Raw genomic sequence first — 13,277 nt, forward strand, 5'->3', positions numbered from 1 at the left:
GGCAGGCCTAGGTCCAGTGCTTGTAGCATTGTTTTCTGGCTGAAGGAGCTGATGTGTCTGAAAACTGTTTAAGGGTTTGGATTTAGCTGGAGCAACTTGCACCACACTGATGTGCACTTGAGGTTCCTTGAGCACTGCTGCTGGACTGGAGGCTTGGCCGTGGCTGGAGGTGGAGTCCAAGGCAGGCAGGAGCCCTCCTTGAACCACACCTCCCTTTAATCCTCTGTTAGGCTTGAACCACGTGGGAAGAGAAGGAATTAATGAGAGCACCAAAGCATCAGAGACAAAGCTGGCACAGGAACGAGAAGTGTGAGCTGGACATCATTTGCTGAGATAAAGGAAAATTGCAGGCGCTGCGATAACGTTGCCTGTGTGACAGACAGGGACACAGTGAGGGATGTGACACACTGCTGCCTGTCTCACTTCATAACAGAGGCTTGCACCGAGTTAGCCCAGGGTCTGCAGCTCTTTCTGTACTGCCTCAGCATCTTCCCAGACCCTGGAGCTATTCAGACAAACCAAGATGACAGTGAATTTCAGGCAGATCTCCTGCAGCTTTCTTTAGTGAGTTGTCTCTTGTCTTGTCCCTTGTCTGAGCTGCCAGAGCGACTTGACCTAAAAGAAATCAAATTTGAGTCATGGTTTCTTGGGCCCCAAACCCTCTACTTAAAGCAGCAGTCCACTTCTGCAGCACTGGAGGGCAGAAAATCAAGAGGGGTTGTACCTAGTGAGTGCATTGTGGAGCCTCTGAAAGATATTTTATGTTTTCACAATGAAGTACAACGGGAGATTAATTTCTCATGCAGCCCTTACTGTGGTTTCTGTTTGCCTATGCCAGGTGACAGGATGGAGTTATCTCTCCCAAGAGGTCGTCAGTGCACTCAGAGTGATCTGCCTGGATCTTCTGGGTAGGGTAGGGAAAAAACAAGTACTTGCTGTACTCTTAAAGCTCTCTGTGATGGAAGCTGACAGTCCATTCCAGTGGGCTTTGGCTTCACATGGCTCTGTTTGCAAAGCCACAGTCTGTCAGTCACTTCTGCCTTTCAAAGCTTTGCTTCAGACTTCTTAAAAAAGAAAAAAGGTTTTGAAGTTCCTGGTAACATTGGATTATTCATCTAAGTTTCTCCAGCCATTAAAATGATAATTCCAAAGCCTTTGATTATTCCCATGAAGGTGTAGCTTCAAAAATGCTTCCACTGTTGTGAGTTAAGGAGTTAATTGTGAGTTGCCCTGTGCTGCTGGCTCAGCTCCTGTGTGGAGGCCGTGGTCTTTTACCACAGCCCAGCAGCTGCCAGAGCAGCTCAGAGAAGAGGGAAGCTGCAGTTGCTGTGCTTGCCTGATCCTAGGCAATAAAACATGTCACTGGGCTGGTCCCCTGCTGGAATTTATGGCAGCCTGGCTGCTGCTGCTGGGCCTGGCTGCCAGTGGCCACGAGGACCTGCTGAGAGGGCTGTGGATGAGCAGGGATGGAGCAAGCTGTGGACTTGGCCCTCTCTTCCCTCCTCTTATGCTGGGCTCAGCAGGGAGTATGGAACTGCTCTGCCAGCTCTCTGCCATTGGAAAACCTTCAAGCTCTGGGAGATGTTTCAGAGGCTGGCTCTGCAGTTCAGCACAGCACTGTAACAGGCAGCAATTGCACCTCACCCAAGAGTTTGGGACTTTAGGTTCAATGCTGTGGCATGAAAATGTTAGTGCACACAGCTTTGCTGAGCAGGAACAGGGACATGCTCATGTATAGCACTTCCAATGCAATTGCCTTGAATGCCTTCTCCTATGCTGTACTGAACGTGCTGACATTTGAGGGGGTAAAAATACTGATCTGCCTGCATGCTGCAAGCCTAGTTTACATTTTACAGCTCTAAATGTAAAGCTCTTGCCTGTCACCAGCTTTTTATATCTTGGCTTATAAGGCAAAGGGAAGAGGTGACACAGGTGACAGCATCTTATTGAAGGGAGAAGAATGTTTGATGCACTCATTTGGTGTAAAATGTCACAGATTGCCTCATGTTTAACTGTATGTAGAGATACTGTCCTGGAAGTATTTTACAAATTACTCAGAACAATGTCAACTCCAGCAATTGGTTGCATTCAGCATAAATATTTTGAGTTATTCATTACCATTAAAAGAAAATAGTAATTGTTGCATCTTGCACCTTCTCTTTTTTTAAATGAAACTTGGCAGGACCAACCACTCCTTCCTCGTGCCAAATTATGCACTATAGAGTTCAGTCCATGAAAATTTATTGTTGCAGTTGATGTAAATTGCATCTAATGGGCAAATGACTCACGGCTGTGCTTACAGCCAGCTTTGTGCTCTGAAGGCACATGCCAGCAGGTTGGAAGCACAGGCAGAGTAAACAGGGCTTATCTGTTTCCCCTCTCCTGTGACAGTTTTCTTCTCCCTGCTGGGCTGCAGAGCTCCTGGGGTGACACTCTTTGCTCAGGTCCCTTCTGTTGTGGTTGCAGTGGCTGTAACAACCACCATGGGGTTAGGCCAAGGATTGGGGGCTACAGATGAGGGTGGATCTGAGCATTTAGCAGGATTTTAAGGACTCTTTATCACAGCCACCAGGATACAGTTCATGTAGTTTCCCTGTGCCCCACTGAAAAATTAATTGAAGGCAGTGTGGGAACACATCACTTAAAACTGAGGAGCATCATCTCATTGCCTTCCTGTGCTCCCAAATCTCCTATAGCTGGAGTTCTGCTGTAATTTTGTTGTTGGGATGAGATTTGTTCATACAGCACCTCATGCCTGGGGCCCAGCCCCATGCTGGAGGCATTAATGTGGTGTAACTCTTGTCTGGTCAAACTGGGAAGCTAAACCAGTTTGGAATGCAGATGAAGAAGGGTTTCTGCCCTCCTGTGAAACCTTTCAAGGCTGATGTGGAGAATACAGCTCTGCACTGGAGCAAATCCAAGCCTCTCTTCCCACTCTGGTTGTGAAGTACAAGGTAAATAAAAACATAGTCCTTATTCTGTGGAAAGACTCTTGAAGGCTTTAGAAGAGAGGAAGATGAAGCTGTGGAGCAGGAGTGTCCAGAAGTATTGTAGCATTTGGTAAGCTATTGACAAGAAAGTTTACTCTAGCCTTCTGTAACTTCATTTAAAATGTGATATAATTATTGTTTATGCTAAAGCTGCTTCCTGTTTCCACTGTAACAATTATGCCAGAGGCACACAGTTTATTCCCAGTATTCCAGCCCAGGATATGGTCATTACCACATTATTGGGAAGTGCCTTCAAATTGTTACACTTGGCAATAACTATATCCTGGAGTAACAAACTTCTCACCATTCAGCTCACAAGTTTATAAGCATCTCCTGATGAAAACAAACAGGAAAGCACTGATCATCTTTCCTCTGCCCTATTGCTTCAAATGCACTTAATTTTAAATGTGATTTTAGAGGACAACCTGCTTCAAAGATGCTGCTACTACACCAGTGTATGCTAAAAGGAAGGGGTGAGTGCTCACCCAGTGTTAAGGCTGCTCTGTGTTCACCTGATGCTGCTGCAGTGCTGTTACACTGGGGTAGGGATGGGAAAGCTGGAAATTGCTTCTGTGGAACAGTGACCCCCCAGACATCTTGCTGCCCCAGCAGTTTTGCTGCTCTGGGGTGGAGTGTGCCAGGCTGGGGTGAGTGATGGCCTTTGCAGAGGGTGGTCACTGTGAGGAAGTGCCACATGAAGTGGTGATCTAATTCTGTGGTTTGACTTGGGTACTTGGCAATGGCTGTTTTGGCCTCTTGGATTTCATATTGTGGCTATAACTTGTTTTAATTTCTTGAACCAGCTTTAAGCATCATGTTTACCGACTTTTGTTTCCAATAAGAAAATATGTAAATTTTAATTAATCCAAGCTGAAGTTAAAAAGAAAGCAAGCCTCTTGATTTGAGGGGGTTAAGGGCCTGGAGTCCTTTGGCTTATTTTTTCTATGGGATTCAATCTGAGTGCTTGTTTTGCTACTTCATGCACTCCAAGCCTGTCCAGCTTCTCTGCTGTGATGGGATGGTTTGGTGATGGGGAATGCCTGCTGGTTTCTGGCTGCTGATGCTACACCAGTGAAACCTGCCTGAGTTATTTTGGATTATGAACTGTGTGATAGTTGAGACATCATCCTTAGTTTTCCTTAAAATCTTCCCTGGCACTTCCTTAATGCTGAGTGTGGTCTGTTGTGGGGGCTTGGTGAGCCACATGTGCAGCTCTGCCAGAGGGGAAATTTGGAAAGGCTGCACAATACTGCATGGCCCAGCTTGCTGGGGAAATGCTCCAGCATCCTGAGCTGCCTTGGAGTACAGATGGAAAAGGAAATTACTCTTACTCCAGTAAGAGAATTAATAACTTCAACAGGCAACCTCATGCATCCTATTCCTTTCCCCATGACCTGGAACTGGCAGGGCCTCGTGCATCCTGGCTGTCACAGGAGAATCAGCTGTGGGTAAACATTTCCAGTAGGATTGGAGAGTTTCCTGAACACCCTGTGTTCCCTCTGAATTAGTGCTGGTGTGCAGGGGGATTCCTGGAGGTGGCTGTGCCTGTGCCAAGCACATTTCACACCCTGTGAGCCAGCTCCTCAGCTAGGACACAGCAGGTTTTGGTGCTGTGCTCTCTGTGTGCTCCTGGGGCTGGATCCCAAAGGCACCTTCTACCTAAATATTGGCAGGGAGCTTTTCCATTCCCCCTTCTTATGGACCATGAGCAGTTTGTGGGAGTGCAGGGCTCAGTCAGGTTTCTATCTCTGGTGGCAATTAGCTCAACAGCACCAATTATATTGGATTTGGTCAATGGATGCTAAGGGGGGTAGTGTAGCCACCTGCTTAATTCTGCATTTAATCCCTTCAGGTCCTTCATGTATTTAAGAGCATCCACTGATGCTGTGTTGTCTGCAATGGCTACCAGGTGCTGGTTGCAGGAAGAAAAGAAAAATCATGCTTCTGGAAGGGAAAGTCAGCTTTTTGAGGCTATCAGATCTGTATGAAACTCTGAAGTTGTGACACATCTTCATTATTAAAGCAAATAAGAATTTTTCCTGTACTTGTTCTCACACCTGTGCTTCAAATTGGGGTTAAGCTCCAGGATAGGCATTGCTAGCAAGAGGTGTATATTTGGCATGACTTGAAATACCAGTTTGAAGGCTAAAGGTGCTGTCAGCTGCAGTTTGCTCATCATCTTTAGTGGGACTGTCTTATGGACAGTTTTTTTCTGCTGTGGGAAAAGCCTTGCCATGCCACTGTCCTAGACTGGATATTGGGAAGAGTCTGACAAATGCTAGTGCTGGAGAGGATGTGTTTAAAATTATCCTGGCCTGTAACTGGCAGTGGCCCAGCCTCCTCTTCAGAATAGCAAAGCCAGGAAGGAGGAGATTTCCAGGGCCTGACTGGGGCTCTTTGGCCAGGCCATCACACCAGTTCTGTTCTCATGATGCACTAGGGAGAAGAGGAAAAAAATAGCTTTGGACTTCTTTCTGTATGTGAAAGGATTTGGAATATTTGCCAAAGGCAGTGGAGGGAGAATCTGCTTGTTTTGGGGTTGTTTTCCTCTTTTTGCTCCTGTTCCATGTGGGTTCCTGGGCAGTGCAAGCTTAGCAGCCTGTGCTGATGAACAGGGGTGTCAGCTGTGAAGTGCTTCTCTTGGCTTGGCATGTGGAGCAGCCTGTGAAAATAAAGTGGAAAACTTCAAAGTGTTTGCAGTGAAAGCAGTGTTCCCCTCAAGAATGGAGAAGTGTTGCTGTTAACCTGAAAACCAGAGCTTTTGGCTAGAAAGAGGAAAGTACAAAATATTCATAGCACATGCTGGATGTTCTTGTGTGTTTGTTCATTAAAAGAAAAAAAAAAAAAGATAACAAGGAGACTTTTTTTCACTGACCAGGCTCATTAAGCCAGAAGCAAACAACATTTTTCTGCTCTCTGGATTTTCACCAGTGTATGGGGCTAAACTGATGTCCTGAGGAAGCACAAGAACTTCTGCAGGGCTGGAGAGCAGTGAGATGTGGGGCTGAGTGAGAACCAGATCAACTCACTGTCTCTTGGATTCTCTCCTCCTGAAGGGGCACATGAGTATCTGACCAGTGCTAGGTTCACTTTGCACCTTTTTAGCTAATTCTAAGAACCTGGGACAAACCCCTTTCCTTGCACTTTTGAGGGTACCTTCTGCAAAGTTTTAATTTTTCTTTTCTGTATGTAGTACCTAAAATATAAATTATATAAATGCTACTTAGTGTTTGTCTACTGAAGTTACAATGACGTCCTTATTTCTGCATGATTTGAGACAAGAAATACTAATATAAGAAACAAAGGATAAGAAATAATTACCTTTTAATGTATTTTTGTTGGTTGAAGTAAAGATTTAATGACTTCCACTTATTGTTGCTTTATCTTTCTACAGGGATGTGAAAGCAGGAAATATTCTTCTTGGAGAAGATGGCTCAGTGCAAATTGCAGGTAACTTCCCTGGTAGCTTTGAGTAAACTTTAGGCATAACTGCATATCCAAGGAAACAGTTTAATGATCAAGGAGAGAAACCTGCATAAAAATGTTAGCTTCTAAAAGCCCCACAAAGTTCATAAAACAAACAAAAAACCCCAACAATAAACAAATCATGAATGAAAACAAAAAGCCAACCCAGAGTTCATTACCTCTTCTTATCTTAAAATCCTATTTCTTGGAATAATGACAATCAGCAGATATAAATCATTTGATTGTGAAGTCCTCAGAATCAATAGATCAGATAAAGTTCTTGGCATAAGCTAGTCAGATTTTGGCATCAGCAGGTTTGTAGGCTTGGAAGTGGAGAGCACAGACCTCACTGATTTATCATTGACATGTGAGGTGGTTTTCCACAGGTCTCTGGTGAAGGGTGGACAGATCCATCAGAAGGAAATGGGCATATCTGATGGTAAAAGTCATTTAAGGAAAGATCAGCTGGTCAAACTGCTCCTGTGGATGCTCCCTGCTCTGCTTCAGTTGAGCTGGATGGCAGAGAGGGTGTTTAAGTGGCTGCCCTGGCCCAGCCCAAACTAGGGTGAGCTGGAAGTCTTGGGAGCAGTCATGCAAAGCAAAGCTGTTCAGACAGTTGCTTTAGCTAATACACATGTGCCTGGAGATGTCTGCTGCAGTCACTGCTGACATGAGCTGCAGCAGCAGAGCTGCTGGAAACAGTGCTGGGTGGGGGCAGGCCATGTGGAAAAGGGTACTGTGTGGAGTGTTTTGTCCCCTGATCCTTCCCTGATATTTTATTTCCTACAGACTTCACCCTTCTTTTCAGAAATCAAGACTTATGCCCCATCCCTGAAAACATTCAAAATTGAGTGGGGCTCTGAGCAACCTGTTGTGGTTGAAGGTGTCACTGCCCATGGCAGGGGGTTGGACAAGATGACCATTAAAGGTCCCTTCCAACCCAAACTATTCTGTGCTTTTGATTATTATTATTACAGACTATTAAGTAAGCCAAGATTTTTGGAGAGTACATTTAGAACCTGTGATATTTGTTTTTCCTTCTCTTCCCAGTGTGCTGTTTTCCTATCCTGAGTACATTTTTTCTCCGCTTCTCCTTTCCCCAGTACTGTGTTCTTCCCATGGATCTTGTAGTGCCTTTCCCATGGATCTTGTAGTGCCTTTCCAGTCCTAGTGCCACCTCTGGCTGGGGAGCCAGAGCCAGAGCTCTGTCCCCTCCTGCCAGCTTGGCAAACATCCCTGTACATGCGAAACATTTTCAATCCCATATTTATTTGGGAACAGCCATATCTGTGTCTGAGCAGGTCTCTTCTTTAGTGCCCTGTCCTGCTGGTAGTCCCAGCAGTGGTCAGGCCAGTGTGGTGGGAGTTTAGGGACAAGGCAGTGACAGTTGTGTGGGGGAGAAGTGCCTGTAGCATTGTTTATTCCTTTGGAATATCTAGGCTTGGCTTTGCATCTTGGAATGAAAGGTGCAGATTTTCCACCAGGAAGCAGAACATGTTGCAATGCAGTTTTTTCTAGGTAGCTCTCCTCTCTGCAGAGGACAATAAGCCCTTTTACAGGACATAATACCTATTTCTGTTTAAAAACCTGAAGTGTCTTTGTGTTCTTTTTTAAATCTCCTGGTTTCCTTAATGCCTGCAGTTACATTTCTAATGAGGTGTAAATAATTCAGTTACGTGGCAGCTGATGGAAGGTAGGGAGTGGCTTCCAAAATGCTCAAAGGAGCAGACTTTATGCAGTGAAATCCTACATTTTTTCCATGATAGGACCAAGATATAACATGTTGGATGTGTAATTGCACAAGCTTTTGATGCTGTTTTGTGAGAGGCTGCAAAAAGCTGTAACTCTGAATGTTTCTGCCAGCCTAGAGAGAGCTGCTTGTGTTTCTCTTCCACAGGGCTGTCAGGGCTTGCCTTTTTTGTATTAAGACTCACTAGCAATAGGTATTCCTGTATTTTTTTTTGCTGAGCAATTTTCAGTTAATAAATAGATTTAAGGTTGCCTGGTCTTAGCTCTGTGCATTTCAGAGGATTTATTTTGCCTGTGATTGTACATGTTCCCTAGACTGAACTACTCGTGGTTTATATGTGCAACACCTCAATGATGAAATTCATCTCCCTGCATATCCTGTGAAAGCAGCACTCAGAGATGTGCAAAGTTCCTCTTTACAAATTCTTTCTCTGAACATGCAGAAGGACCAACCCTGCCACCTTTCATCAGCCACAGCAGGGCCACTAAACCAAGGTCAGAGGGTTCACTGCAGTGGCAGGAAGCACTTCAGTTTCTGTGGAGGCAGCTGATGACTTGAAAGAAATGAAAATAAATGAATGAATAATAGAGAAGAGCCTGACCTGGTCATAACATGAGATTTTGTTTCTGTGGGAATTTCTGACACTTAAGCTTCCTTGCCTCCTGACCCAGGATGAAGTAGCAGAATTTCTGGGGAATTTTTTGAGGAGGAAAAAATGCTGGAAGCAAACCAATCCAAATAAAATGAGATTTGTTTCAGCGAGATCAAAGCACTTGCTTTTGACAATAATATTAATGCATATTATGAATAATTCTGTTGATTGTTGAGTGCTTCAATTATGGGCTGGTTGACATCACTTCGTTCCCATGAAACAAACGCTCTTGAGTTTCTCTGGAAAGTTACACCACGAGATAAAAAACAAAAGATTGATCAGCTGTGGAATGTAGCCTGAGGGCTGGAGTGAATGGGGCACCTCCCTGCAAGGAGCTGGTTTGGTAGACATGAAAAATTTAAATCATGTAGCAAGGAAGAAAGACTTCCATTCTTTTCTAATGACTCCTTCCCTTCTGCCACTCCTCTATCCAAACTGCCTGTGAACAGTTGTTAAGAAGGTCTTATTCAATCTTTGGCTTTTGTGACCTTGTGTTCCTGTGCATTTCCTCCTGCTTGACACAATTCCTGTTCCTTGTCCCCGATGAAATGTAATTCTCAAATGTAAATGAGGAATGTACATCTCAATCTGGAGATCCTTTGAGGGGAAAAAAGCAAAGGTGCATTTGAGATTGAGTGGTGGAAACATCGCTGCAGGACTGTACCTCCACAACGTGTCAGTGAATTTAACTGCTTGAAACTTTCACTCTGTGGAATTTATGGCAGTAATTTTGCTGCACTGTTACACAGTTCTAACGAGTGAAAATTAAAGCCTCTTTTGTGAATTTTGGGCTGTGCAATTCTGTTAAGGCTGAACAGAAAAAGCAACTTGATGATGGTGTGTCAGACATTTCTCAGGTTCTGTTTGTAACCCTGAATTGGTGTTTGTGCATATGGGGAAAGCCACTGTGGGAGCACTGTGAGTTGAGGTTGCTGCAGGTAAAGAGATGGAGAGATCTGTGAGCTCGGGGGCATCTGCTTGAAGTGGGAATTCTAAAAATTCCTCTAATAGCTTGCACAAATTTCCCAGCTTGAAACTCCTCCCCAAGTCTTATTTTTACTCATGACTCTTATTTTTAACTGTGTTGCTCCTTTGGCTTTCAAAAAGTGCATCCACTGACCCAAGGAGAAAATTGCCTTTAAGAGATCCAGCTGACCAGCGAGATCTAAAGTGAGGCAGTTTGCTTCTATCTTAACATTTCCCTTTTTTTCCCCAAGGGCACTTGGGCTTGTGGCTTGGCACCAAGTTTTTGGAGCCTGTTACAATTCACAGTGTCACTTTCTCAGTTTGAAGTGTTCTCCTTCACACTGGATTAATCTGCCTTCTGGAGAGAGCAGGACTCTTTCCCAGATACCATTGTTCTGGGCTGTGCTGACAGTGGTTGCAATGTAAATGGAGATAGCCACGTTCTTTTGTGTTCCAGCCTCTCCATGGCAATTACTTCATTTCTTTTAATCAGAGCATAAAACCTCTTTGCTCTGGCATTTATCAGCTCCCTGGAGTCTAAAAGTGCACGGATAAAAACACTCTGTCAACATAAAACTGCATCGGCATCAGTATTGATGCATAAACCAGGAGATGGCTTCTCACAGTAAGCAAGGCTTTGCATTTGTCAGTTTATTTAATTATGCAGGAGCTATAAATTACTGTGAAATGAAGTGAATATCTTGATAGACTGGGAAGGGATGGGAGAGGTTGAGGAGAAATTCTCTCAGGGTGCATGAGACTTGCTCAGTATGAGCTACGCTTCAGCCATGGCATGATGTGGGCATCCTACTGAGACTGAAATCAGGCTATATCTTTGTTTTCCCCTGATTTTACCCACTGGGATATTAAATAATGCTGTCACCCACCCCTCTGAGATTGAATGTGATGATACAAGTGTCTGCTGAAGGCTGAGAGGCACATATCCCTCCATGTGTGGAATTTTTTGGTTCTGGAGATAATAACAGAATCTCCTCAGGATTTAAACCCAGAAATTCTCAACGTGCACTCCCGAGAGGTGCCCGCAGTGTCAGCCATGGCCTGGGCAGGCCGTGTTGCCAAGCAGTTGAAGTAGATTGAGATTTCACTAAGTTGTTCAGGACTTGCTAATTGATCCTGGGCAAATTGCCTAACCCCTCTCTCTTTATCTATTTATAAAACGGGGATAGTTAAGGCCAGGCAAAACTTGTGTAACTGAATTTGTGTAACTTTCCACAAATCCATGCCAGCTTGTCACCGGTTCGCTGTGTTCCTGACTGCTCTTAATTCATGGCACTAAAATAGTGCTCTACATAAACATAGAGCTATGATGCAGGCAGTGTCATTCCCCACTTTCCCTTAGGAAACTCTAACTTTGGGAGATTAAATTGCCTGAGCAAGGGGCAAGGCACAAATCTAACTCGGGAGGGGAGAGTTGATTGAAGGGTTCGCTCAAGGAGCCTGTGTTGTATCATGAACACCTTGGAGCCTCTTCTGCCTTTCAAAAAAAGGACCAAAAGTATTTTTCTCTATGATTGGTGGAGACCTCTAGGGCCTTTCCTGCAGCAGAGAGTTGTGAAATAACTTTTCCTTTGTGTCACTGGTACTATCTGTGTTTCCTGAAGAGATGTTGCACTGTTTGATTGTTGAAACCACTTGTGAACGTCTCCGAGGGCAGTGGGTGGCGACACCCAGCCTGGGATTTGTCATCCTGAAGTTACTTTGTGAAGCAGGAGGACAAGTGTGCATTTACAGATCCAATACCACTGTGCATCAATCTAGACTTTAAAAGGAAAGAAGCCTTTGATTCTTGTTCTCCAGTAATCTTCCTTTTATCTGGTGTCCTACCATCTGCTGCGTTCTCAGCACAAAATTGCTATTTATCACTGCCTTCCTCTTCTTGCTGCCAGGTTCATTCATCTTCAGTGCTCTAAAAGCTTTAAGGTTTGCAGGAAAGCACTCAGTACAACTGCAGATATTTTCTGATGGTGAACAACTGAACAAGAAGGAAGATGACCAGTGAAAATAACAACTAGTGCTGTCTTCTGAAATGCTTTTTGTTTAAAGACAACTCAAAGTGATTTTGAAGTCAAGATTGAATTATTCTGTTTTTCTGCCCCTGTTGAAGTTGAAAACTGCTTTAGAGTCTTATTCAAGCACACCAATCTCTGTAGGAGCCCCTCTGATATCAGCTGATTTTCGTCCTGGATCTTAGTGCACATTCTTCCTTTCTTTCCCTTCTATGTACCTTGTAGGTAGCTACATGTAGTAGCAGGTACTTGGGCTTTTTAGGATTAAGGTAGTGTTACAGCATCAGAGGGCCAAGGAGAGATTATTTTTAACAGCTGACTTCTAGATTTGGATGAAACAATCTAGAATATGGTAGAAATGTGTCTTCCTGAGACACACACGTGCAGTGGTGCCTGTTGTGATGTGGTCCTGCCACAGCACTCTTATGTTGCTGAGTTGTTTGTACTGGGTCTTCCTTTTCAATTTCTGCATTTCCAGAGTGGCCAGAGTGGTTTTTAAGTTTGACAATTTGGGTACCATAGTGCCAGGAATTGTTGCCTCGTGCTTTTTCAAACACTACTCTGCAACTTCAATGCCACTGTAGAGTGTCCTGTAGGATATGTGGTTTACACACATTTCTGCTGGAAGAGACAAAATTGGCCATATTTTGTGCAGAGCCTGCATCAGCAGAATTGAATTCCCATCCTGGATTGGTTTTGCTGTGATATGAAAGTCTGGAAATATACATTTTTATGGGTATTTTTTTTTTAGCAATCTTTGGTTTAAATGACTGAAGCAGCTCCAACAGATGAATCTTTTCTACATTGCTTCAGAAAAATGAAAAAGAAAAAGAAACCCCACCACTTCCATCCAGACACCCTGGAGACTGTTATTTGCTGTCAGATTGCTGGAAGCCTGCAGTTTTTGGGCTCCTTTGGGATAGCTGACAGTCGGTGGATCCCCAGCAGTGGTGGTTGCTGGTATTGCAAGCCAGCTCCAAGCGTTCCCAATTCCTCCCTGTCTCTGGTGATTCAGCCCTTGCCAGTTATCACCTTAGTGAGCCAATGTAAACCACGAGCTGCCAAGGAAGAGTACAAATGTGTACACACTTCAGAGCTATCCTGAATTTCATGGATTTCCCCATTTTCTGGAGTTCAATTCATTTGCAATAACCTAGTTGTGTTTTAACCTTTCTGGGGGCAGAGAGACTGAGGCACAGATGGTCCCAACTGCTCAGAAGAAGGAATTTAACCTGAACTTGTGGTTGGAGTTGTGTTTTATTGCTTTCCAGATATTTCCTGAGAGCAAGCACATTCTTATCTGAATAGCTGGGGCTTGGATAAAGTTAGTAAGATGACATTTGAGAAGATGGTCCCAAAGTCATTCCTTACAGGGGAGTAGCACAGGCTGTTTGAGCCTGTTTTAACCCACTGGAAATGAGGGGAAT

The 13,277-nt window shown here is 44.2% G+C and overlaps 1 protein-coding gene across 1 annotated transcript in view; it reads left to right on the forward strand.

The window, feature by feature from the left end:
• Positions 1 to 13,277, forward strand: part of OXSR1 (oxidative stress responsive kinase 1) — an 88,201-nt gene that overhangs the window by 47,820 nt on the left and 27,104 nt on the right. Inside the window, exon 5 of the mRNA XM_071428511.1 lies at positions 6,385 to 6,440. Within this exon, the coding sequence (XP_071284612.1) occupies positions 6,385 to 6,440 (56 nt within the window). The remainder of the gene's footprint in view (positions 1 to 6,384; positions 6,441 to 13,277) is intronic.

The sequence above is a fragment of the Agelaius tricolor genome, unplaced genomic scaffold (assembly GCF_023055355.1).
Source record: "Agelaius tricolor isolate 1412-34295 unplaced genomic scaffold, bAgeTri1.0.p SCAF_6, whole genome shotgun sequence".
Classification (NCBI taxonomy): Eukaryota; Metazoa; Chordata; class Aves; order Passeriformes; family Icteridae; genus Agelaius; species Agelaius tricolor.